The sequence below is a fragment of the Arvicola amphibius genome, chromosome X, assembly GCF_903992535.2.
Source record: "Arvicola amphibius chromosome X, mArvAmp1.2, whole genome shotgun sequence".
Lineage (NCBI taxonomy): Eukaryota > Metazoa > Chordata > Mammalia > Rodentia > Cricetidae > Arvicola > Arvicola amphibius.
The window spans coordinates 95,887,063-95,913,411 of record NC_052065.1 but is presented as its reverse complement, the minus strand read 5'-3'; the positions used below and the strand labels follow the sequence as shown (position 1 = coordinate 95,913,411).

The 26,349-nt window shown below is 39.8% G+C and overlaps 1 protein-coding gene across 4 annotated transcripts in view; it reads left to right on the top strand.

The window, feature by feature from the left end:
- Nucleotides 1-26,349, top strand: part of Chrdl1 (chordin like 1) — a 111,223-nt gene that overhangs the window by 24,059 nt on the left and 60,815 nt on the right. For all 4 annotated transcript variants that reach the window (XM_038316847.1, XM_038316848.1, XM_038316849.1 and 1 more), the window contains exons 3-4: nt 5,272-5,384; nt 7,764-7,857. In XM_038316847.1, coding sequence (XP_038172775.1) covers nt 5,272-5,384; nt 7,764-7,857 — 207 coding nt within the window. The remainder of the gene's footprint in view (nt 1-5,271; nt 5,385-7,763; nt 7,858-26,349) is intronic.

Sequence of the window (26,349 nt, the reverse complement as noted above, 5' to 3'; positions counted from 1 at the left end):
ATAGGCACAGCCTCTCTATCATATATAGAAGATACTATTTTTGCAGCTGGTCTCCTGGTCCTCCATCTAGTTCTTATAATCTTCCTAGTGCCTTTTTAATAATTTTTCCTGAGTTTAGGGTATGGTCACCCCATAGTCAATTGGTTCTCTTCATTTTAAACAGTTATAGCTTACTGTAATGGTCTCCATCTTCGCGGGGGGGGGGGAAGAAGCTTCTTTGGTGAGAGTTAAGATCTATGCATCTCAGTTGGTGTAAGTATCAAGTACTTAGAATGCAGTTAGTGTATGCTGGTTTCAGGAAGTGGCAAGAGTAGGTTCTCCTCTAGGTTCCATGACCTCACCACTCATGGTTAATTGGCTAGATTTAGAGTACTGGACATTGATTCTTTCCCATTGAGCAGACTTGAGTCCAATTAGACAGCCATTGGTTACTGCTAATATGGAAATGCTAATATAGTTGGGATTTCTAAGCATTCCAGCTCGGTAAGAGTATATTGATTGCTTTTCTCCCTTGGTAGCTGAGTGCTAGTCCTCAGGGAGGAGACTTCCAGGTCAATTTCTTTTTTTTTTTTTTTTTTTTTTTTTTTTTTTTTTTTTTTGGTTTTTCAAGACAGGGTTTCCCTGTAGTTTCTAGAGCCTATCCTGGATCTAGCTCTTGTAGACCAGGCTGGCCTCGAACTAAGAGATCCGCCTGCCTCTGCCTCCCGAGTGCTGGGATTAAAGGCGTGCGCCACCACCGCCCGGCATTCCAGGTCAATTTCCAGCCCAGTTTCTCCCTGTCCTGTGTTTTAATTATGTGGTGTCTTCAGCAATATGGATTTAACCTTCAAATTTTGATGGGGAATCAAGGGTAATGACAATAACTGTTTGGTTTTGGGAGGTCTCTTGGACTCTTCTTACCAGTAATTCAAAGGAGGTTTCTCATACCTGGTACTAGGATTTTGATTATATAGACTATGGTTCTAGACTAATAACTCTTTGCTTTTTAAATTTTTTATATAGTCTGGATATTAATCCCTGATCAGATATGTATATGGCTAAGATCCTCTCTCACTCTGTGGGTTTCCTCTTCACCCAATTTATGGCCTTCTTTGTTGTAAAGAAGCATTTTTTATTTTATTAGACCCCACTTGTCAAGTGTTGCCCTTAATTCTTGGGCAAATGGAGACCTAATGGCAAAGTTCTTTCCTATACCTACATCATGTAGGGTAGTGTCTAGGTTTTCCTCTAACAGCTACAGAATTTAGGTTTCACATTATGGTTTTTCATCCATTGCTAGTTAATATTTGTGCAGGGTTCTAGGTGTGGGTCTACTTTTGTTCTTCTGAATGTGGACACCCAGATTTTGCAGCACCATTTGTTGATGATGCTGTCTTTTCTCTAGTATGTATTTTTGACATCTTTGCTATGATCTACATTGAGATCATATTTCCTCCTGCTCTAATTCTCTTCATACATACCCACCTGTCTTGAAACGGGGTCTTGCTATATTGCCTATACTGGCCTTAAACTCCGCATTGTCTTGTCTAAGCCTTCCAACTGCTTTTTTGTTCATTTTAATTTGTGGTATTAGAAATAGAAAATAAGATAGCTTTAAATATTGCCCACAGCTATTCAAATGATTTCACAGTATTTGCTGAATTTATTGAAAACATTCTTATTTCTTCAGTGAATTGACTTTGCACCTTGGTTGACTCAGTTGATAATGTATTGTGCTTCTACCTTTAGGTATTCTGATATCCTATTTATATAGCCTTTGGATAATACTTTATATCCTGAAAACTGTAATTTTAAGTCTTTTACATCTTTCTTCTTCAAAATTATTTTGGTTCTTCTATTTCCTTTCACTTCTCATATAAATGTATTAATAGATTCCCACCTTTTAAAAAATAAAATATTCTGATAGCACTCCTTTTTTGAGACAGGGTCTTACTATGTAGCCCTGGCTAGCATAAAACTAACTATGTAGACTAGGCTGACCTGGAACTTCCAGAGATCCACCTGCCTCTGCATGCAATCTATTATTTACTTTGGAGAGAATGGAGGCCTTAAAAATATTTATCTGCCAAGCTACAAACACTGTAAATTTATCTAACCTTTAGGCTGTCATTGCTTTTCTTCCAGCAATGTATTATTTTTCTCTTAGTGTGAACCTTGCATATGCTTTGTTAGATGTCTACCTCTGAAGGTTCATGTTTGGGAGGATGATGAGGAGGGTCATCTGTCTATGTGTTACTTTCATTGGTTAATAAAGAAACTACCTTGGCCCTTTAATAAGACAGAAAATTAGGTAGGCCGAGTGGACAGAACAGAATTGTGGGAGAAAGAAAACAGAGTCAGGCAGATGCCTCAGGCAGATGCCATGCCTCTCCTCTCTGAATGGACACAGGTTAAGATCTTTCCTGGTAAGCCACCACCTCGTGGTGCTACACAGATTACTAAATATTGGTTAAAGCAAGATGTGAGAATTAGCCAATAAGAGGCTGAAACTAATGGACCAGGCAGTGTTTAAATGAATACAATTTCCGTGTAATTATTTCGGGGCATAAGCTAGCCAGGTGGCCGGGAGCGGGGTGGCAGGAACGCAGCCCACTGCTCCTTCTACAGGAGGAGCTATTGTAAATATTGTATGTACTAATTGTAGTTCCTTTGCCTTCATCTCCTGTTGAGACAGTGTGTCACTTTGTAGTGCAGGCTGGAAGTTTCCTGCAATCTTTCTGTCTTATTCCACATGTGTGAGGCATGAGCTGCCATACTCTGTCAAATTTCAATTTATTTTTACTATAGAACATGTAAATATGTTTAGTCTTGAATCTTACAGACTTACAAAATTCTCTTACCATTCATAACAACATTTTAATAGATAGGTTAATTTTTTATAGAAAATAACGACATCTGTAAATACTTAAATTTTTGATTTGTAGTATAGAAAACATTTTGGAACTGCTTTCCCTGGCTAACATTGGAAAAACAGACATCATAATATAATTCTCAGTCCTAGGGAAAAATAATTCAGTTTTTTTTTTTTGCCATGAAAGAAGTATAATGTCATCCACAGTTTTTTGGTTTTGGTTTTGGTTTTAATGTAATGGATGAGATTGAGGAAGTTATCGTCCTAGTTTTCTAAGAGTTTCTGCCATGGCAGAATGTGGCATTTTGTCAGATTCAGGTCCTAAGTATTTAGCAATAATGATATGTCCCCTTTGGTTTGTAAACAAAGTGAATTACATCAATGATGCATGATGTTATGATGTAATGCATGAGGAACTAGCCTTCAATTTCCAACACAAGCCCCACTTGCTCATAAACTTCCATCCTTTCAATATCATATTAGACTTAATTTGCACCAGTATATCTTGCAGGTAGATTGTTATTGTAGGTCATAGGATTCATAACTTGGTAATATTGATGATTATTTTTATCCTCTGGTAGCATGAGTAATACCTTTTAGCACCATGAACACTAGTCAATAGGGGTGATGCTTATAATTGAGCATCAGCTTTATTTTGTTGTCTTTGTTGGATTACATAAGTGTGTAGTGTCTTCAGCAATAGGGCCTTACTCTCAGGTTGTGGTGAGTAACCAGTAGCCTTGGAAATAGCTTGTAATGTTTGAAGGGGTCTATGGATCCACTTTGGCTAACAAGTCAACAAGGTATTATCTATTCCTGATGTTGGAGGCTTTGCGTATTAGTATAAGGTATCTAGCTGGGGCATCACCTCACAGTATTATTTGTCTCTTCCCATATTCCCTCCTTAAATGTGGCCTCCCCTCACTGTCCCCATTTAGTCCTCCTAATCTATTTGAATTTCTGCCTTTATTCCCTTTAAAACACTATATTTTATTTTCTCTTCTATGGAAGATTCCCTCCCCTAACCAAGTCCTTATGAGCCACCTAACAACTTTGGTTATTCTAAATAGAATACACATATCTAAAGCTTAACAGCTGACTTCCACATATAAAAGAATGTATGCAATGTTATCTGGGTTGCCTCATTCGGGATGTTTGGTTCTAGCACCATCCATTTAGCTGCACATTTCAGAGTTTCAGTTTTCTTAACAGCTGAATAATACTACATTATATCAATGCACCAGATTTTCATTTTGTATTCATCAGCTTATGGACAACTAGGGTCTATCCAACTCATCACTATTATGAATAGAGACAAAGTGGTAGTAGATCAGCAAATATCTCTATAGTGAGATGTACAATATTTTGGGTATATGTCCAAAAGTGATATAACTGGATCTTGTGGTGGTTGCCTCATTTGGAGTCCATGTGATGGACTTAGTATAAATAATAAATGTTGTTTACTTTTTGATAACTAAGGCATGTAAAACATGGCATGTAACATGGAATGTTCTCAAATATCTTTCATTGTAATGCAGATTTCAGTGATAAGAAGTTTTAGGTTCTGGAAAGATGACTCAGGGGTTAAGAACACTTCTTGTTATTGCAGAGGGTTTAAATTTAGTTTTCAGCCCCAACATGGCAGATCACAAACATCTCTACTCCCAGTTCCAGGGGATTCAATGTCTTCTGGCTTCCATGGGTACTGGTATGCATGTAGTGATCAGACATGCATGTAGACAAAACACCCATACACATAAAATAAAAAGCAACAGAGACTTCTATTCATATAAAGCATCAGATTGCTTGGAAGTAGAGTTATGGGTGGTTTTGAGCTGCCATGTTGGTTCTGTGAATTGAATCCATGTTCTCTGGAAGAACAGACAGTGCTCTTAACCGATAAGGTATATCTCCAGGCCTATAAAAATTGATTCTAACAAAAGTTATGAACTGAGCTAACTGAAGGAAGTTCATGCTTAAGAAAATCTGTATGCAGAATGGAAGCAAAGTGTTCATTGTTTTCTATGGAAAGGGAGCACAACCTTTCAAGAAATCAAAAAGACAGTGATATGTTTTCCTATCTTGCTATTATAACAGATCATTACATGAGATTTTTTAATTCCACTGTCAGATCAACTTGGATTTGAGTGTCATCTCAGCTATTAACTAGTTATATGTCTCTTGATTACCTTTATTCATAATTTAAGACTGATAGTAATAACCAATTTATGAGTTATTGTAAAGATCCAGTAAGCAAAATACAGAAAGCATTGAGCCAGCGGTAGGCACTCTGTAAAGGCAATGACTCCTTTCTTGATGTACATAGTGAAACGCATGCCACTCATGATTGTCTTTAGATTTTGTGATTTGACCTGTGTTTTCTAATGCCTGTGCTCTCCCCACTTCCCTCTTTTGAACAGATTCAGAAACATATTGTGTGTTTCAAGACAAGAAGTATAGAGTGGGTGAGAAATGGCATCCCTACCTGGAACCGTATGGACTGGTTTACTGTGTGAACTGCATCTGCACAGAGGTATAAGGCTTTATGGCGGAAGATTTCCTGCCACATTCCTTGGCACACAGGGAGGTTATCAGTGCTCATTTGGCCAGGGAGACTGGGGGATTAAAAGCATGAAAGGTATTAGTAAACCCCCAAGTGTCGTGGATCACATCCATTATCAGCACAGACAAGGTTCAGGGAGGAGAATAAATAGAAGGAACATTCTTGGCTACAAAGCAAGTTTGAGACCCGCCTTAGAGGGAGCTGGGGAAAGGGATGGGGACAAGATTGCAAGAAATATCTCTCTGATGTTCTTCCTGTTAAAGTTTGGTTTGTTTTTCTTAAAATATCTGAACATTTACTTTAAATAGAGTTCTGTAGCCTTTTATACAACCTGTATAGGACATAGTAGGAGAAGGTAGAAGAATCAGATAGCAGGAAAATTAGTCTACCCTCTAGATGACAGTAGAGGCAAGCCCAATTGTGGCAACAAATAATGCCTTCAGACGTGTTTAGTTGCCTTGATGAAAACCACAGCATTAAGCCATTTGGAAAGGAAAGCCTTGTCATAAGCTTTAAAAACTGAGAATTCCAAATTTGTAGAATGAACTATTGTAAGGGCTTCATGTAAGTAACTCCTGTTATGTGCCCAGGTAGAGCAAGCCCAGTCACTCACAGGGCCTATTCTTTTTGCCATTTGAAAAGAACTTCTTTCTGGCTTTTCAAAAGTTTGCCGCATATAAAGCCCTCTTCAGGTATTATAATATCAGGTGATATTCAGGGTTTGTGGGGTTTAGCTTTGAGGTAGATTAATTTCTAGTCTCTAACATAGGTCACCTATGATGCATGGTATGTTGGGTAATTTACCTATAGCTTCTCTTAGATTCCTTCAGCTTCCTTTTTAACACAGGGCAACAATGTCTAGCATGGTGGAGCACACCTGTGGATCCCAGCACTCTGGAAGTTGAGTCATAAGGATAATCAGCTTGAGTCCACTTGTCTCAAAAATATATAATGATATTACCTATTTCATATATTGTAGTAAGGATTAAATTCAATAATTCATATAAAACAATGAGTAAGAAATGCTAACTACCATTGTCATCATCATCATTATGGTTATCAGCGCTCTTATTAATCTCTGGTATCTAGAACAGAGTTCAGTATACAACATTAAAAGTTGAGGTTTCTTGTCCACCAGAAACAATGTTTTATGATGTGTTTCTGAGCTCATCTCAATATGTGACTAACTGAGTCTGAGGAGTGTTGTACATTAAGAGCCTGTCTGCTGTTTCCAGGTGCAATATTACAAAACTTTATTCTAGAAGGCACACAGGGAGAAGAAGGAGGTGTAGTAAGGTGACTCCACTCAGAGTAAAAGAAGCCTGCCTCTTTAAATGACTAAGGCCTGTATTAAACAGAGCATCTGGGAGCTGATTAACTGCCTGGTATGGCATTATTTTGTCAGATTCTGGACTCAGTACATTGGAGATGGACAGCTAGCCCTTGGGGGCCGACCCTTTGAAGTCCCCAAGGCAGTGAAAATGTTAACATGATCCTGATGTCAGCAGCTCACACACTAGCATACTCTCTCTGTGGACTTCACCACCCGCCACCCTGTAACAACCCAAGAGATGAAAGTCACCCTTCCTTCAGATGAATTATTGATGGGGAAATGTAAATGCAAAATGTATTTCCAAAGCTTGCTTTGTTCTGGCAATGACTGAGAGCTGTCAGAGTTGGGGTCATGTATCTCTAAGTCATACAGGGACCAGGTTGCCTCATCCAGACATACTAGCTCATCAGCTCAATTTCTAGTCCTAGATTGTTCTCAGAAGCAAATGTTGGCTGAAAAGGGAAATGAGGAGAGGAGTCATGTAGCCTACTGAATCAAGGCAGAGTTGGTTCTTGTAGAGTGCAAGTACTCACATGCTAGGGATGTCTCTGTGCACAGGGCTGGAAAGCAGCTCTCGGGGGACCTATTACTCACCACCCCTTCTCTTCCATGGCATCAGGCAGGTGGTTATGAAATCAGAATGGGCTCTTGGAAAAGTCATGCCGCTAGAACTGGGAAGGGTAGAACTATCCCAGAGCCAGGCCAGAGGAAGCCTCCCACATTTAATAGGAAGCTTTGAAAACTGGGACTGTTGAACCCAGCCTCTGACAAAGTATGCTGATATGCTTCCAACCAACCCAGCAGAGGTGCTAAGAGTGAGCAAAGGAGTTTGGGTTTTTTTTGTTTTGTTTTGTTTTTTTGGTTCTTTTTTTTTTTTTGAAGGATGATTGCATTCAGATTCTTGGGAATGCATTATTCACTGTCTGGGTGAGTCCCTGCATGACTGTTTCCCAAACTGGCAGAATCCCAGTGACCTTTGAAAGACATTTTCTTTTTTTCTGCCTTCTCTTTTTCAGAACGGGAATGTGCTTTGCAGCCGAGTCAGATGTCCAAGTCTCCACTGCCTCTCACCCGTGCATATCCCTCATCTATGTTGCCCCCGTTGCCCAGGTAATCCACTCTGCCTCTCTTTCCTCAAACTGTGTGTCTCTGCTTTTCCTCTTCACCTAACCCGGCTAATCTTCCTAAACTCCCTTAGAAGGGAAACTTCCAGTCAGAAATAACAATAGAACACTTTTAGACAACTTAAGCTGCCCCCTAAATACACTTTATAGCCCAAATGGGACACATTCTGGGTTCTAATATATTATTGGGTACCCAGTAATAGATTTTCATTGGGCTTTTAATCATTTGTAAGGGAATGAAAAGGGAAAAAGGAATTATAGCTATAAACAGCCTCTTCCTGCCCTGGGCAGTGGGTAACAGGGGGGTTGTATCATTGTGGCACGTGTCCTATACAATTAGTGCTGGAATTGCATCCAAGCATAGCTTCAAAATGATGAGAAGCTGTTCATAAATCAAAGGAACTGAACCAATAAGGTTTATGGCAGCATAAAGCTGCCTGCCTGCTGGACAGTCACCTCCTCCACACTGCACAGTTATTAGGTACACACTGTTAAGAGCAGAACTGGGGAGAGCCAGCTAGAGGCTTTTTCACATGGTCGTTCAGAAGGCTGCTTTCACAGTGTGTGCTTAGAGAACTTTTCTGAGGTATTTTGCCCCCTCAATTACACTTTATTCTGAAATGACTGCTGCCTGGTTCCTGCACCAAAGGCTTGGAACCATGGAGAAATTCAGAGAATGCCTGCCAGTTCAATGGCATCCCAAGGAAAAGCTATCTAACAAATCTGCAAATCAAGGCCCTTCGATCTTCTAGGTTTATTCCTTATGCCGTAGAACAGAATTGGCGAGATGAAGGCTCCTGAGTGGACTTTAGGGAGTCAGAGACCTCTTCGAAATTATTTGCATGTTTTCAATTTACTGTGTGCTACTTTATTAATAGTACTTTATAAACTATACTTTTCTGTCCTAATAAATACATTCCAACAAACATAGGCATTTGTTCCCAGGTGACAAAATATCACACACAGATCTATCATTCTTTGAATGTTTGTTGATAATGGTACATGCTTCTAGACACGAGGAACAGACCAATCTGGAAGTTACCTTTCAGAGTAAATTCCTACATGACCTTGCTGGTTTTTAAATGTGTTCATTTGCTTCTGCTTAAACTGAATTTCACGAGGCTCTGGCAAATGAGAGAGCAGTATTTCTGACTAAATGGCTACTCTGGAGATATTTAGTCTGCCAGATAACTAACCTAAATCACTATAAAACCTCTCTAAGAAGTCTCACAAAGTGGCCTAATGGTAATAGGATCTTATCTAAACCACAACTTTGTCAATCATGGATTATCAGTAGAAAGCAATTATTGACTAAAAACGGAATGTAGAGGTCAGCAGCTATTGTAACAGAAAAAGCAACGTGTTAAGAGAGTCGCGATTTTAAATACCCAAAGAAAAGGTAAAATAAAATTACTTAAAAGCTAGTTTTAGAGAGCACAGAAACAAGCTTTGTTTTTCCTTTCCTTGCTCTTGCAGTTTGCTTCTGAGAAAGTTAATATTTCTTTATTGTGCAATCTCTTTCTATGAGTAGTAGTGCCAAAGTTCTCAACCCTTACATACAAAATGTCTGATGTCATCCTTGAGTGATAGTTTGACTGGGTATAAAATTTTAGGGACATATTCCTTTTCCCTCAGCACTTTGAAGTTATTTCTAAATGGCTTCCTGTCTTCCTTTGTTTATTGTTAAAAAATGAACTATTTGATTTTAGTTCTGTTTTAGGCCTTTTTTATCTAGAAATATTTTCTCTTTTACTATGATGAGCATACTAAAATGTGTTTATGTATAACTTATGTTCCTTTAGTCTGTTTGGTATGATTGCTTTTCGCTGTTTTGTTTTTTTTTTGTTTGTTTGTTTGTTTTTTGTTTTTTTTTAATGTTACCAGCCAGCTCATCTTTTTTTTCTTTTTTTTCTTTTACTTTTAATTATTAAAAATTTCCGCCTCCTCCCCGCCTCCCATTTACCCCCTTCCCTCCTTCACTCTCCCTCCCTCTCCTGTCCAGAGAGCAGTAAGGGTTCCCTGCCCTATGGGAAGTCCAAGTTCCTCCCCTCTCCATCCAGGTCTAGGAAGGTGAGCATCCAAACAGGCCAGGCCTCCCCAAAGCCAGTATGTGTAGTAGGATCCAAATCCCATGTCATTGTCCTTGGCTTCTCAGCAGCCCTCATTGTCCACCATGTTCAGGGAGACCAGTTTTATCTCATGCTTTTTCAGTCCCAGTCCAGCTGGGCTTGGTAAGCTCTGAATAGATCAGGGTCTCTTTACATAAGTCCTCGCTGTCCTGTAACTTACTATGTAGATCAAGTTGGCCTCGAAATCACAGAGATCTACCTGTCTCTGTCTCCCAAGTACTGAGATTAAGGTATGCACTAGCATGCCTGGTGGTATGGTTGTTTTTCAGTCGAAGTACTTAGAGATCTGCTTGTCAGTTGTCATTTTTATAAAAATAATAACTTCTCCTCTATCAGTGATTCTCATCCTCCCTATTGTTATGATCCCTTAATACAGTTCATCTTGTTGTGGTGATCCCCAGCCATACAGTTATTACATTGCTACTTGATAACTGTAATTTTGCTACTGTTATGAATTATAATATAAATATATGACATTCAGGATATCTGATTATCTGATATGTGACCCTTGTGGGTGTCAAAACCCAAAGGTTGAAAATTCCCCCCTCCCCACTAAATTTTTAGGGAAAAACTTCCATGTCTCCCACACTGGCCTTCCTGGTAATCCTGCCTCAACTTTCCCAGTGCTTTAAAAGTGTCTTTCATGTATATTTTCACCTCATTTGATTTGTCCTCTATGTCTCCTAGTGTCTCATTTACTTTTTTATTTCATGTATTTCTCACAGTGATACTTCATCAATTCCATCCTCTAGTTTATAAATTCATTTTAGATGTATTATTTAGACAATGTTAGGTTTTGTTTATTTATCTTATCTTCAATATTGTATTTTCTTCCAAGTTTTGAAATTGTATTTTAAAAATATTGACAGGTTATTTGTAATACTGTTAATAATTTCTTGGGGTTTATTTTCCTTTTGCTTTGTTTTAAGTGTTTGAAATTTTCTTATATTATACTCTAGGTTGGAATATTTATGTTCTTTTCAGATGTAAATTCTGATTTTTTTTTGAAGTTTCCTGTCTTAGTTCTGAATTTTTCTTGTTTTCCTAGCTGTTGTTTAAAATCTTATTCTCTATGGGATTTTTTTAAATCTAGAATGAGCTCTTTATTCCTTCACAAGTGATTGTATCAGGCCTTTTGACAGACACTTTTAGTTCTAACCTTGGAGTTTGCTTGTCTCAGACTAGATTCCTCCTGCCTTTATATTTTGTTTCTACTTTTGTTTTAATGTGAGGTGCTATTCCTTTATAATGCCCTTGAAGTGGGACCTCAACTACACCTGCCAACCTTGGATAACCAGTGTATTTTGGAGAACAACACAGTGTGGGCAGAATTATGTTGGAGCCTATTTAGATGTGAGGCAAGTGACTTTGATCCCCAACCATGTTAGTCACATTGTTATTATTTGTAGATGGAGCAGCGGGCTGTGGCCCGCCACCCTGCTAGCTTTGCCCAAAATAATTACATGGAAACTGTATTCTTTTAAATACTGCCTGGCCTATTTGTTTCAGCCTCTTATTATCTAATTCTCATATCTTGCTTTAACCCATATTTAGTAATTTGTGTAGTACCACGAAGTGGTGCCTTACCAGGAGAGATCTTAACCTGCGTCCATCTGGGAGAGGAGAGACATGGCGACTCACTATGGCGACTGCCTGAAGCGTCTCCCCAACTCTGCTTCCTTTCTCCCACAATTCTGTTCTGTCTACTCCGCCTACCTAGTTTTCTGTCTCTTAAAGGGCCAAGGCAGTTTCTTTATTAATAATGAAAGTAACACATAGACACTCCTCCATCAATTGTTATGACAATAAATGTGATGAACTGAAAAGTAAAAGGGTTATTTTGGCTCACGTTTTCAGAGGTTTCTGCCCAGAGTCATTTGGCTGTGTCGCTTTTGGACTTGGGAAGGGCTAGCATGATAGGAAGAATTTAGTGAAAGAAGTTGCTTATGTAGCATCAGGCAGGCAATAAGGCAGGGCAAAGAAGAGAGATCAGAGCTTCAATATTTCCTTCAAGGAAATGCCCCCTTGCCAGAATCTAACTTCTTTCCAGTAGGCCTCAGACTCTAGAGGTTCTGCTCTATCTTAGTAGTGCAACATATTAGCACTGAAGACTTCAACATTAGGCCTTTCAGGGACAATAAAGATCCAAAGCATAACACCAGTGTCACAGGGAAATCATACACAGACTCTAATTTCACCTTAGCTGTGTAGCTCCACCTATCTGTCTGTTGTCCCAGCTGCAAGCTGACCTTTAGATTTCAATCATTATTGTATTCTACTGCATCTGATTCCACAAAATACTTCACTTTATTCCTATGGGTTCTTTTAAATTTCCATTCTTTTTCTAAAGCTTTGTATCATCATAGTTCTTCATTTGGAAATGAACCATGGGATTTTTCATGTGTTCTCTTTGCCATATTGAACCAGAGTGCAAGCAGTTGCCTTTGTCATTCTAGTGAGAGAAAACAAGAACATATGGTTTAAATCATAGTGGACAAGAGGGGGTTTGATAAAAGGAAGAAATTTGCTATGCAGTTTTTGATCTCGATTCTACTATATGGAGGTTCTTATTCTCTTTACTGAATATTTCTATAAATAAACAGTGCCTACTCATGTGAGATAGAGTGTCATAATCCTGTTTTGAGACAGGACAGTAAATTTGATAACACTTCTATACTCTTTCCACTCCAGTGTTTATTAGGAATGAAGAAATGCATGCCTTCAGGGCCACAGAAATTTTTGATCAAAGAAAAGGCGCTACAATTAGAACTATCATATTAGCCAGCACTTATCTCCTAGAACAGAGGTATATACATATTTGTGTTCGCTGTTGTTCTATTCACCGCATCTAGAAAATGGAGTCAGCCTAGATAATTGCCCGCAGATGAAAAGACAATGAAAAAGTAGTACATACCTTTAATGGAATTTTATTCAGCCATAAAGGAAAAAAAATTATAGCCATAAAGGAAAACAAAATGGAACTGCGAAGTAACCCAGACTCAGAAAGCTAAATGTACTATTTTCTGTTTCTTATGTATATCCTAGCTTCTAATACTTGTATATGCATATCTACATGAGCATGAGTAAACACAGATGAAGGAAAACTAGAAATGACCTCATGAAAGAGGAAAAAGAAGCTTTTAGGGAGTACAATGGGAAGGGTAGTCCAACACCTGTGATATGAGAAGAGAAGGGGAAATCCTACTAGAACAAAGGATGCAAGCAGGGGGAGAAAACAGAGATAGTAGAGAGGAGTAAGGAGGGAGTGGTCCAACCAAAACCATGTGTGAAAATGACACAAGGAAAACTGTTACTTTATATGTTAAAGTTAAAAATAAAATTATATAAAATCTGTAGTTATCAATAGGAAGACAGGGGAGAGAGAGAATGAGGTTGAACATGCTCCATAGAGTGAAAACGTAGAAGCACTATATCCAAAATAGTGATTTCCATAGTGGCCAACAGCACTGTGATGAGGGAGGACTCATGACACGCTTAGTGGAAGGGTTCTAAGTATCATGCTTAGAGAATATAGGCTATAAATTCCCACTTGTTTCTTTTTCTTTTTTTCCCAATACCTTTCTTTGTAAAGGCTTTACTCTCAAATTTCCCAAGGGTCTTACCTATGTTTGAGGTTGTACCCTGCAGCTCCTGTAAAGTACAGAAATCTACATATGCAGACTGCTTTTCCAGAACTGCCAACAGAAAATACACACTGACTTCCATGAAGAACAAACAAGTAGTGTTTTCTTCATTTGCTCATATACTACTGGCTTCTGCCGTGCCTGAAGAAGCTGGCACTACCCAGAGGCTAGGACTTTCTAGGGAGGATCTAAACTACCAGGAGTCATGGATTACCTCTAGGCAGGACTGTATGTGGTTCTGGAGAAGTCTATAGCAACAAAATATTAGGGTGAAGTAGTAAAGAAAGAACAGGAAAATAATAAAATTTCTTTCTTTTTGCTTTTAAATACATTTTTGCCACCCAGAGAATTTCCTACTGACCAAGACCCTAAACCATAATTTTTACATAAGATTCTTAATGTTTATTTGCATGAGAGTTTGCTATTCAGAATTAATCAATTTGTGTTCCTTTGGAGGTATTCCAGCATTCCTCGGTTATTAAAGGGTTGTTATAAAATGACCAAAATAGCTGATTTGATCTGGTTACCAGCGACATAACCCACAATGTTTTCTTTCTGCTAGGTGTGAAGTCATTTGGTTCTTTGACATGATTTTATTAGTGATAGGGACATAGTGGTTTTGCCTCTCATATCCCAGTCTTTTTTGTTCCTGGTGTGGTAAGAAAAGGTCTTTCCCAGTGATACACTGTATTCTCATAAGGGAAAGACTGGAAATCCTCTTTCAGTTCTCTCTTATGTGAGTTGGGAGTGAACTTGCAAACACAGGCATTTCTGCTCTAAGGTAATAGGTGAATTTCTACCCGGAAACATTACTTAAAATGGGGAGAGATAGAATTCTTAAAGGGCATGGGCTTAAGAACAAAAAGGTCCAAATAAGGAAAATCAATTAGGACAGTATTAAAGTTGTCTGAGAACAGTCCTGATCCTAAGCAAAGATAATGGCAATAGAAGGAAGTAGAGGGCTGTGAAAGCCATAGCTGAATGCTGCATTGGTAGAGCCTAGGAGAATAACTGTTGAAAGTTGTGAAGTCGGGTGTGAGGCAAGAGATCACAGATATTGTAATGCCAGAGAGAGCTACTTTTAACAAATGTCTATCTTCACTTTTTTCTTAGTATCTGCAATTTTATAGGGCATGTTCACTGTACAAAGTGATAACTTCCAGAAGGGCATTTTGATTCATGTGCTAGTATGTACTTGGGTAATTCTGACCCTCGTTCATCTATCCTGTCCCCCACTACTCATCCCCTTCCTTTTCCTCAATAGTTCCTCTTCTACTTTCTTGTAGATTATGTTCAACCTCATTCTCTCTCTCCCCTGTCTTCTATTGATAAATACAAATTTTATATAATTTTATTTTTAACTATAACATATAAAGTAAAAGTTTTCCTTGTGTCATTTTCATACATGGTTTTGGTTGGACCACCCCCTCCTTACTCTTCTGTCTTTCAAGGTGGAGCCTCTATTTTTGTAATATTCCTTTATTGCAAATGTAAGAAGCCCCTTTAGTACCACTAGTATTTTATTAATATACTGTCTTGTAAGTATTCAGTTATAGATTTCATAAGTCACAAGTTGCTTTCTCCAATCTTGCTTACACTAGAAGCAGCTATGTAGCCACAAAATTCTCTTGTCCAGTTTCTAATAGCCAGCTCATTTTCCTTGAATTTTCAGTGACTCTTTAAAAGTGGCACATGAGTACTCATGTGCAGATTTGTTTCCCCAGTCAGCTTCAGCTGAGACTTGCCTTTGCTGGTAAACCCTTTCTTGTTGTCATTGTTATGTTGACTAAAAACATCAAACTATTTCTTTACCCTAAACATACTTCATAGTTACTTCTCATTCCCCTTACCCTTGGCTGCTATGGAAAACTAATCTACTTTCTGAATCTGTGGATTTGACTATTAACGAGTTCTCAGTAATTCATTCAGTAGGTGGAGTTTGACTTGTGACTTCTTTCTCTTAGCCTTGAAAAAATGTTTTCAAGGCTCTCATCCATGTTATAGCATGTGCCAAAGTTTCGTTTCTTTTTTATGGATGAATAACATCTACGGTATGGTCATACCACTTGCTTCAGTCACTGTTAGATCGCTGTAAAGAGACAACACAGCCAAGGCAGCTCTAAAGGAAAGCATTTAATTAATGACTTGCTTACCATTTCAGAGGGGAGCATAGTGGCTCACATAGGTCTGGAGTAGTCGCTGAGAGCTTCATCCTGATCAGCAGGCAGAGGGGGAGGTCTGGAAGAGGGAGCGACAAAGAGACACTGGGCTATCATGAACTTTTGAAACTTCCACGTCCACCCCCAGCAGCATACCTCCTCTAACAAGGACACACCTCCTAGTCTTCCCAAACACTTCACTAACTGGGGACTAAGTATCCAAATATATGAGCTCATGAGGGCCATTCTGATTCAGTCCACCACAGCAGTTGTACTTATCAATTCATCAATTGGTATTCATTTTGGTTGATTTCACTATTTGGCAGTTGTGAACCGTTCTGCTATTAATATTTGGCTACAAGATTTTGTGTGGCAAGTGTTTTTAGTTCTTTTGGGTAGATAAACTAGGAGTGGAATTTCTAGATCATTCCTAAATCATTCTAGAATCTCTTTAAAATTTTTAGGCTGCTTTTTTATTTTGTTTTGTGTATCTTAATTATGTTGTGTGTGGTATGTGTTTGTATGCATGTTTTCATGAGTGAGGGAGTGTGTGTGCGGATATTTGTGTTTGTAAACGTAACAGCCCAAGGCTGAAGTTGAATGACTTCCTTGACCACTCTCTACCATATGTATTGAGGCAGGGTCACTAGTTTGACACATCTGGCTAGCCAGCTTGCTCCTGGTATCCCCTTTCTCTTGTTCTGTTCTTGGATTACAGCTGGGGCAGCATCCCTACCTGCCTTGTTATATGAACTGTGAGGATCTTGTCTTGTCTTCTTGCTTGTGCGGCAAGCACTTTACTCACTGAGCTACCTCATCAGCAACTCCCTCTGTCTCTGCTTTGTTATTCTTGCCATTATCTATTTCTGTTCTTCATTCCTTTCTCCTCACTTCCTGCACTACTTTTTGGATTTTTTATTCGCCTACCTTTTGTATTTCATTTGAAAACGTTCATGACCTTTAAACAGCCAATTAACTTTTATTCTTTTTCTCTAGTTGATAGCTACTGTAGCTGTGGTATGAAACATGATCAACCCAGGAAAATTTCTTTCTTCCATCTACCCTTCCCTTCCATTCCCTTTCCTTCCTTCTCTCCTCTTTCTTTCTTTCTTTCTTTCTTTCTTTCTTTCTTTCTTTCTTTCTTTCTTCTTTCTTCCTTTCTTTCTGAAATCGTATTTTAATTACAAAATTTCTCCCTTCCATTTTCTCCTTCCAAACCCTCCCATATACTACTCCTCACTCTCCTTCAAAGTCATGACCTCTCTTTTCTTTAGTTGGTATTGCATGCATATATTTATTTGCATACACATATGTATTCCCAAATATAACCTGCTGAATCCATATACTCCTACTTGCATTTTTAAAAGGCTGACCATTTTGTACTGGAAAACCAATTGATATGCCCCTCCCTTGGGAGGATTACCTCTCATGCTCCCAGCTTTATTCAGTTACCTGTAGTTCTTTGTGATGGTTGAGGCTTTGTGGCCTTTACCTCCTGTGTAGCTTGGCATCATTGTTGGTGTCCTTCTTGTTCAGATCACGTGGGACAGTCATGTTGGTGAGACTCTATGAGTGTAGCTTCTGCAGAAAGTTAGCGTGTTATGAGGAGGAAAGGTTGACAAGATAGGATGGAGAGAAAAAAGGGTGGAGTATAATCAGAATGCATTTGGCATACATTCATGAATTTTTCAAGGAGTACATTTAATTTTTAAAATGGTTCACATATTTAAAACAAAACAAAATTATTGCTAGACCTGGTAGCTCATTTTCATAATATCAGCACTTGGGAGATTGAGACAGGAAGATGATGAGGGAGCTGCGGGCAGGCCTGCTTTTCATCCCACCCTGCTCTGCTAAGCTTTACACCCCAGAATAATTACATGGAAACTGTATTCATTTAAACACTGCCTGGCCCATTAGTTTCAGCCTCTTATTGGCTAATTCTCACATCTTGCTTTAACCCATATTTAGTAATCTGTGTAGCACCACGAGGTGGTGGTTTACCAGGAGAGATCTTAACCTGCGTCTGTCTAGGAGAGGAGAGGCATGGCGACTGCCTCACTGCCTTATTCCTCCCAGCATTCTGTTCTGTCTTGCCTGCCTACCTAATTTCCAGTCCTATTAAAGGGGCAAGGCAGTTTCTTTATTAACCAAAGAAAGTAACACATAGACAGATAACCCTCCTCCATCACTCATGGCCATCTTGGGGCATATAATGGACCCCTGTGCCAACAAACGAAACAACTGTGTGAGTTCTAGAGTTAATTCCTTTGTATCTCCAAAGAGCCAGTGATATTTTGAAAGGCACAGTGGCATACACCTTTAGTCTTAGAACTTGGGAGGGTGTCTTAGTTAGGGTTTCTATTGATGTGAAGAGACACCATGACCATGGAAACTCTAATAAAGGAAAACATTTCATGGGGGCTGGATTACAGATCAAAGGGTTAGTCCAATCATGGCAGAAAGCAGGCAGACATGGTGCTGGAGAAGGAGTTATGAATTCTACATCTGGATCCTTCAGCAGCAAGAAGAGAAACTGAGGCACAGTGGGCCTGACTTAAGCATCCAAGAACTCAAAGCCCACCCATAGGGATGCATTTCCTCCAACAAAGCCACATCTACTCCAACATGGCCACACCTCCCAATACTGCCACTCCTTATGAGCCTATGATGGCCATTTCCTTTCAAATCACCACAGAGGCAGAGGCAAGTGGATCTCTGAGCTGGAGGCCATCCTGGTTTGCATAGTGAGTTCCAGGCCAGCAGGGGCTACATAGTGCAGCTCTGTCTCATAAAAAAAGAAGCAAATAAAATCCAAAATGATTTGTTTGGGATACAAAGCCACCGGCAAGTATAAAGATTCAATACTGTTGGCCTCTGGTTAATAGTTTATTTCATTTTATCACCATTATTCTATCATTAATATTAATTTTATTGCTCCTATGCAGATTGGTAGAGGTTGTCAAAGGCCATGTCTACCGCTGATCACTAGACCCTCTGTGTACCCTGACAGCTTTTTTAGACTCCTTTAATTATTCATGTTATTTATTTCCATCACTTTTCTCATATTCCTGGTCTTTGGAGACTTTCTAAAATATGCAGTGTTAAATTTTTTTTCAAGGAAGTGTCACTTGTCACTTCGCTTCAGGTTAGCCATGTGACTTGCCTTTCACCAATAGTTTGATTTCCCGTATAAGCAGAAGGCTTTTAGGAACATTATGGTCTTCTGCAATAACAGATCACAGAGCTCTTCACAAAGGCAGAAAAGGCAGCAGCTATTTCAGAGTAATTCTTCCACTTGTTTTACATATTCACAAAACCTCTTCTTGGGGGGTTTGGGGATGCTTAGTAGTTGAGAGCACTTGCTGCTTGTCCCAAGGAGCTGAGTTCAGTCCTTGGTACTTGTGTCAGGCAGATCACAACTCTCTGTAACTCTAGCTCCAGGAGATCCAATTCCTTTGGCCTCCATGGACTCCTGTACTAACATGCCCATAACCACATGTAAAAACAGCACACACATACACGATTAAAAACTAATAAAGTAATTTTTTTAAAAAAGCCTTCATTATTATAATTATGTTTCTAGATCTGGATGATTTTTTTTATAAAGTTTCCTCTAAAGATGACTTTATGGGCTGGTAATAGAATTTATTAGGGAAAATATTTGTATGGTCAAGCATATTTAGGATTTTTAGGATTAGACTTCAATGGGCTACTTTCAAAGCAGGACTTCGTAGAACCATTAGTATATTAGCATGCAGTATACATCAGAGACATGACTTGGATGCAATGTTTCCCAAACTTGGTAAGCCATAGGACTTTTTGTAAAGTCCCTTGTAGGATTAGTGTTCTTAGATACATATTCTAGAAAGTGTTAAACCATGTCACTCAGTTACTGAAAGCATGCATATTGCAGCAATAATCTGTCGGGAGTGCTGAGGAGGTAGTTCAAGTTTTAGACTGTTTGCCTAACCCACATAGAGCACCAAGTTTCATCTCCAGCATCACATACAACTGGGTAAGGTACCTCATGCTTGTAATCTCAGCAGAGGCAGGAGGATCAGAAGCTCAAGGTCGTCCTTAGCCACAAAGAAACCGTGAGCCTAGTCTGATACATGAGACACTATTTGAAAGAAATAGTAGCTCCTTTTTGTTTGTTTGTGATAAGGCTTCATTCCTGTACCCTATTTCTGTACCCTGGGATTCACTGTGTAGCCAATTGGCTTCAAACTCATGACAGTTCTCTACCACAGCCACGTATGCACTTGGTTCAAATGGATGAGCTACCACACCCAATTTTATATATAGTATCTTGGTGTGGAAGTGTTCCTTAGTGTAACAGGCTATTTGTCCAAAAGTCTTTAAATGAGTACTCTTTTATAGTTTAACATGTTGAAGGGCAACCTTGGGGAATACGATGAAATGTTGATTGTCAGGTCCCACACTGAAAATTCTGATCCAGTTGGGCTGTTAGTTTCATACATTTAACCCAGATACTCTATTAATATCATTGCTTGGATTTGGCAGTAAAGTAATGGCTTCCAAGGGAGACTCTCGGAAAGGAGCTCAGGAGAACTCAGAGACCAACAGTCCTCAGTACGAATGCACTAGAGAAAGGACCTTGCGAGTCTTCCTAAGGCTGTGGGCCTCATGACAACATTTTGCCCGTGTAGCAATTCTTACGACTGCAGTGGCATGCATACAGTGTGCCATCTGGCCTGCCTTCCCCTCTTTTCCCAGCACTCCCACCCAAAGACTTCTGCCATCATGCACTTCAGAGGCCTTGGCGGTCATGTCCAGAAAGCAAGACCCTCCGTGGGGAGCTCCCCCCTCTACCCCACCCATTGTTCATGACTTGTTGTTGGCCAGAAATGAATGGCATTTCTCGGAATTAGCCCAGGAATTTCTGCTGATAAACAAATGTAACTCTCAAAGGGAAAAGCAATCAACATAGTTTGAAATAAAATCAGTGTTTTCAACTTAGTCTGTTTTCAACTTGGTTTGCAATAAGAGTCACATCTAGGGTATTTTAAGGAATGGATTAGTGAAATGTCCTTTAGTGGGTTTTCATCTTACTTGCAGGCCTCACTCTTCAGCCAGGGCCTGTCCCCTACTGCAGTATGCAGAAGAGGTGGTTAGTACATCAACTTCCTGTGATCTGTGCTCCCAAGTCCTGTTAAGCCAGCATATCAGCCTCGTGCATCCCCATTTCCCTGCCAAGTTCGGACACCTAAGGTTGTCATCATTTCCTGATCCATCCATTCATCTGTCATATGTGTGTTCAGATGAGTATGTGCATGGGGGATATGTTTGCATGTGTGCACATGCATATTTGTGTGTGTAGGCAGGAGGTTAATGTCAGGTGTCGTCCTCCACCCCGGTCCACCTTCCTTTTGGGATTGAAGGAGCCTTTAAGGAGTCAGGTTCTCCCTTTACCCAGGAGCCAGAGCTGCAGAGCACCGGTCCTCTGCTTAACAACAGGGAGTTCTCTATTCATGGCAGAGGACATAGCAGCTTCTAGGACATGTTGCCAGCTCTCAACTTTTACTTTGGGGTTAATTTAAAACCAATATGTTCTCAAAGTAACCAAATATCCTTGCTATCTGTTGCCTAGAGCCAAAGAGGTTCAGTCCAGGGTTTTGGATACAAAATAACTATAACCTAAAAGGAATGCCAGATTATTTGCCATCACTAAAATAAATAACTGTCTTTATTAGAATGATTTTTTTTCTGATTTTTGAATTTAGCTTTTTTTTTTTTTTACACTGTCAGCTGTTCCCAAAAAGCAACTTTCTCAACTGGCAGATATTGGGTGTCAGAGATTGAAATCTGTTCCAAAATACACCTCCTCTCTGTATTTGGCCATCCAAGTATTCTATTTTGCAAATGTCTTGATGTATTTATTGTCCCTTGTCTTTGCCACATGCACACTAAGGCCCAGAGGATGAGAAGGAATTCAGCCATATCTGTGTGTCTGCTTACGATGTGTTTTGAGAAGGTGTCTTCTCTCAGAATTGAGCAGAGAATATAAAAGATCTATACACATCTTCTAAGGAAAACCTCTCGATCCAGGTTGTCCACAGGAAGCATGTGCTAGCTCCACATCTGGAATGCTGGGATTGCAAGTCTATGCCACCATCCCAAACTTTTATTTTCACATCAGTGGGAGGGAAATGATAGTTAAAAAGCCAAGATAAGGAAAACGTTCTACTTCCTTCTTATCCGACTTCCTTCCTGTTTATTCTCTTTTTATTTATTTAATTTTTTTTTTTTTGGTTTTTTTCGAGACAGGGTTTCCCTGTAGTTTCTAGAGCCTTTCCTGGAACTAGCTCTTGTAGACCAGGCTGGCCTCGAACTCAGAGATCCGCCTGCCTCTGCCTCCCGAGTGCTGGGATTAAAGGCGTGCGCCACCACCACCCGGCTCTCCTTATTTTTAAAGTTTTGGTTATTTCATTCCCTTCTCTTCTATTATGTAAAATATACATGGTATACAATGAATCAGGCCATTTTAGGTTTACAGTTCTGTGTCATTTAAGAACATTGACCTTGTTATATAAGCATCATCAGCATTGTGTTTATCCGGAATATTTTCCTTTTCCCAGACTGAAATTCTGCATACATTAAACTCGAATCTCCCACTTCACCTATGATCAGCTTCTGATGAATACCTAACAATGGTCTGTCTCTGTGAATTTTAATATTTTAAGTATCTCACATATGTGGGATTAGACATTTATATGATCTTTTGTCATTGATCTATTTCATGTAACATAGTCTTCAAAATTCATCCATGATGGCTAGTCTCTCCTCTCCTCTCCTCCCTTCCCCACCCATCTCATCTTCTCTCTAAACCTTTTTTCTTTTCTTCTCCCCTACCTCCTCCCCCCACTCTCTTCTCTCCTCTCTTACCCTCTCTATTCCTTTCTTTCTTCTTTCTTTTTGGCACTTTGAGCTAGAATTCAGAGTCTGGATTTATATACTAAGTAGTCTGACAAACTATACCCGTTTCTAATTGAGAAGGGGTGTTTTAAAGAAGCTTTGGAAGAGTAGGTAACAAAACACAAAAAAAGAAATCAGGAGATAACCAAGGACTCTTGGAGGAATCTAGCAAATGTTGGTTTTTCAGAACATGTGCCCTGTGGGATGAAGAAGAGTCCATAAAACAACAGCGACCATGACAAAGACAGCCATGGCAGGTGGCAGCTAGCACTAATGGCTGTGAAATGCTGAATCTTACAAAGCACAGAATTCCATATTTCCATCTCTGAGGGACTGTCGGGGAGACTTCTATTAGAAACTGATTAGCAGAAGCTTGTCGTCTGCTCTAGGGAAATTCACAGTCCCAGAAACGTGCCCTTGTTTCCCTTCATCCGGAGGAATAAATTTCTGAAGGCATTTTCTCTGCCATAGCTTTCTGAGGGAAATCATGTCTGGAACCATTCAATATGATTTTTATTATAAAAAGATAATTAAGGGATTAGATTATCAAGCCAATGAGACAATGTTGAAGGAAAACTGTAATTACTGAGCTTGCTGAAAGAAATACCAAGGGGACTTCAACAGCTTCAGAAGGATTAATGACTTTTGCCTTCTGTCTCCAAAAGGGAAACATAGACAGAAATGAGCTTCGGCAAGAGAAAGTCCCTAGGAGGTACTTCCAGGCTTGAGGAGAGAAGCAGACACGAGCTGAAAGTCCGTATATTGCAGTTTGGTCTTTATATTGATTATAAGAGAGATGTGCATGTGCTTCACAACAGTTAGTATAGTAAGAACCCCCAGTATATAGGGAAAGCACTGACTGGGGCTGACGTGGCACTACTGCATCTACCTGTTGACGATCTGGGAAACTGGTGTAAAATCATCCATGCGACTTTACATTTGTGCTTTTGCTGTACTAGTCATATTTCTCAGGATTACATATCTCAATAGCATGGAGCTTTCATGTATTTGGAATGGTGTGACTGGAGGCAGAGGTGATCAAAAGACGCTGCCATCTGGGAACCCAGCATAGGGCACGTGCACATATGCTTTTCTGTGTCACACTTTGTATAACTTTGTTCTTCCTGGTATTTAATCTGCTCGATCCCTCTCCTCTTCTTCTCCTTCCTCTTCATTCTCCATCCCTCTCTTGATTTTTTCCTCTTAGTCTCTTTTCCTTCCTTTGCCAACATTTAAAGCAGAGCAGGCCTGAAGTCTACAGATCCACAGAAGGATTTGTTTTTTTAAGAGGGCTTTTGAATTCATAAGAAGGTATTGGGCTGCAATAGGAAGCATGGCTTCCATGGTGCAGATGGGCACAGTATGTTGATATCTGGGTGAAGGCATCTAGCTCTAGGCCTAGGTCAGTGATTCAGAGGAAGACTTTTGGCTTTCAGAAAGTCAAGTTGAGCAAGACCCCCTTTAGAAGAGAAGAAAGTTGAGTTCTAATAAGGATCAGGCTCTCCCCATCACGTAAAGCTAGATTATGTTGTTATAGCAGAAAGGCTAATAGCCAGATAAAAGGCAAGCATCTAGACCTGGCTCTCCACAGTTCACTCTGAGAGTTTTACTAGTAGGTTAGCCATTTTGTACCCATTTGATCAAATTGTAAAATGTGCGACAATTCTTACTACAACTGAGACTTGTATTGACAAGAAAAAAGGGAAGATGATGTGAGACATTATTTTGATAAATGCTAGTAGCACTAGTCCATTTGTTACTTTTCTGTCACTGAAACAAAATATCCGCCATGCAACTTTGGGGAGGAAACATTCATCTTGGCTCTCAGTTTTAGAGATGGCATGGACCACTGAAGACAAAGGTTTAGACATACAGAGTGATAGGAAGATGTGGGTCATTGTGAAGGTAGGAGCCTAGAGTGGCTGTTTATTTCACGGCATAGACAATGGGACAGGGAGCCAGATCAGAGCCTGGAGTAGATAATACCTTCAAAATCCAGTCCCTCTAGGCCCTGTGTCCCAAAGGTTCTGCAGCCTCCCAAAATAGCACTGACTGAACACTAAATTTTCAAAAGTATAGGTCCAGGGAAGACCTTTCAGACTCAAAGCATAACAAATATATATAAGCAAGATGACATAACATCCCTGAGGGGGAAAGGAGTTTAAACCCCAGGACCCAATACTGCATATGAGCATGTCTCCACATGGTAAAATGAGAGCCTTGATGTTTGGTACTTGATATCCTAGATGCTGATGCTAGCGGCACAGGTAACAGACACTGACCATATACCTCCAACTCCAGGAGAATGATGTGTGCAATTGCAAGGAGATGGGTGACAGGTTTCATGGCAGCCTTAAAGAAGGCACAGTAGTCAGTGGCATCCCGGTGTCTGGCCTTTCTTCTGATTAGGTTCTGTTAGGTACTTTCAGTGAGTGTACCCCCCATAATGCTGACTTCACAAACCTAGACAGCTCTTTCGCAGACTCCTGGGGTGATACTGAAAGCACACCCAGAGACAAGGTGAAAATCTCTGTACTTCCTTGAAATCGTGAATGAAGAGAGTGCTTTAATTTGGCTAGGCTGGACTCCTTATCTAACTAGCTCACCAAAATGAAAGCATTCTTTGCTCCGAGCGTTTGTGTGCTGATTAGGCTACCATAATTTCTTTCTGCCTGCCTGCTAGGACTGCTTTGCTCCGTCCCTTTTTGCTAATTCATACTCTGGCTGGAGCCCATCACTAGCATTTTTTCCAATAGCATAGACTGAATCTTCAGGGATTGTCCCAGAGCTCCGTAAAAAGAGCTTTTGCTCCAGTGGTACTTCCAAGTTGAGGAGAATCAATCTCTCCTTCCCTTATGGACTTTGCATAAGAGAGAGAGGGAGGGGGGAGAAGATGAAAAAGAGGTGGAGGAGGAGGAAAAAGGAGAGAGAGAGAGAGAGAGAGAGAGAGAGAGAGAGAGAGAGAGAGAGAGAGAGAGAGAGAGAGATGCCATAACCATTCCTACCTCAGTGACTGGTTATCTGGACAATAGTATGCCTTCAATAAAATTAAGTATCATGTTGTTGTTGTTGCTGTTGTTGTTGTTGTTGTTGTTGTTGTTGTTGTTCAGGCCATGGGGCTACAGTTCAGTATGGAGAAGTGAAAGCATGTTCTGGCTAAAGAGAAGATTGTGTGCTAAGAGTTATTGACTGTGTCTAGTTAGTTTCAAATATGCGCCTAGGCATCTGAACTCTTGGACAATGCAATTTTCACCATTTTGCTGTCGGAGTGTAGATGTTCTCATGTAGGACCACAGCATTGTTTTGCAATGCATTGTTTTTGGGTATTTCGTTTGATTCTAGCACACAAGACAGGTAAAAAGCTTTTTTCTTCTAAACTGGATTTGGACACAATAGCTCATCTCTGCGATTCCAACACTCAGGAAACTGAGGAAGGAGAAGCAAAAGTATTAGGCCAGCCTGGGCCACATTACAAGTTCAAAGTTAACCTGAGCTACATAGGAAGACCCTGTGCCCCCCCCCCAAAAAAAAGTGCTAAAGACACAGCCTAGTAATAGAATGCTTGTCTAGCATGTGACGAGCTCGGAGTTTTGTCTCTAGCACCACA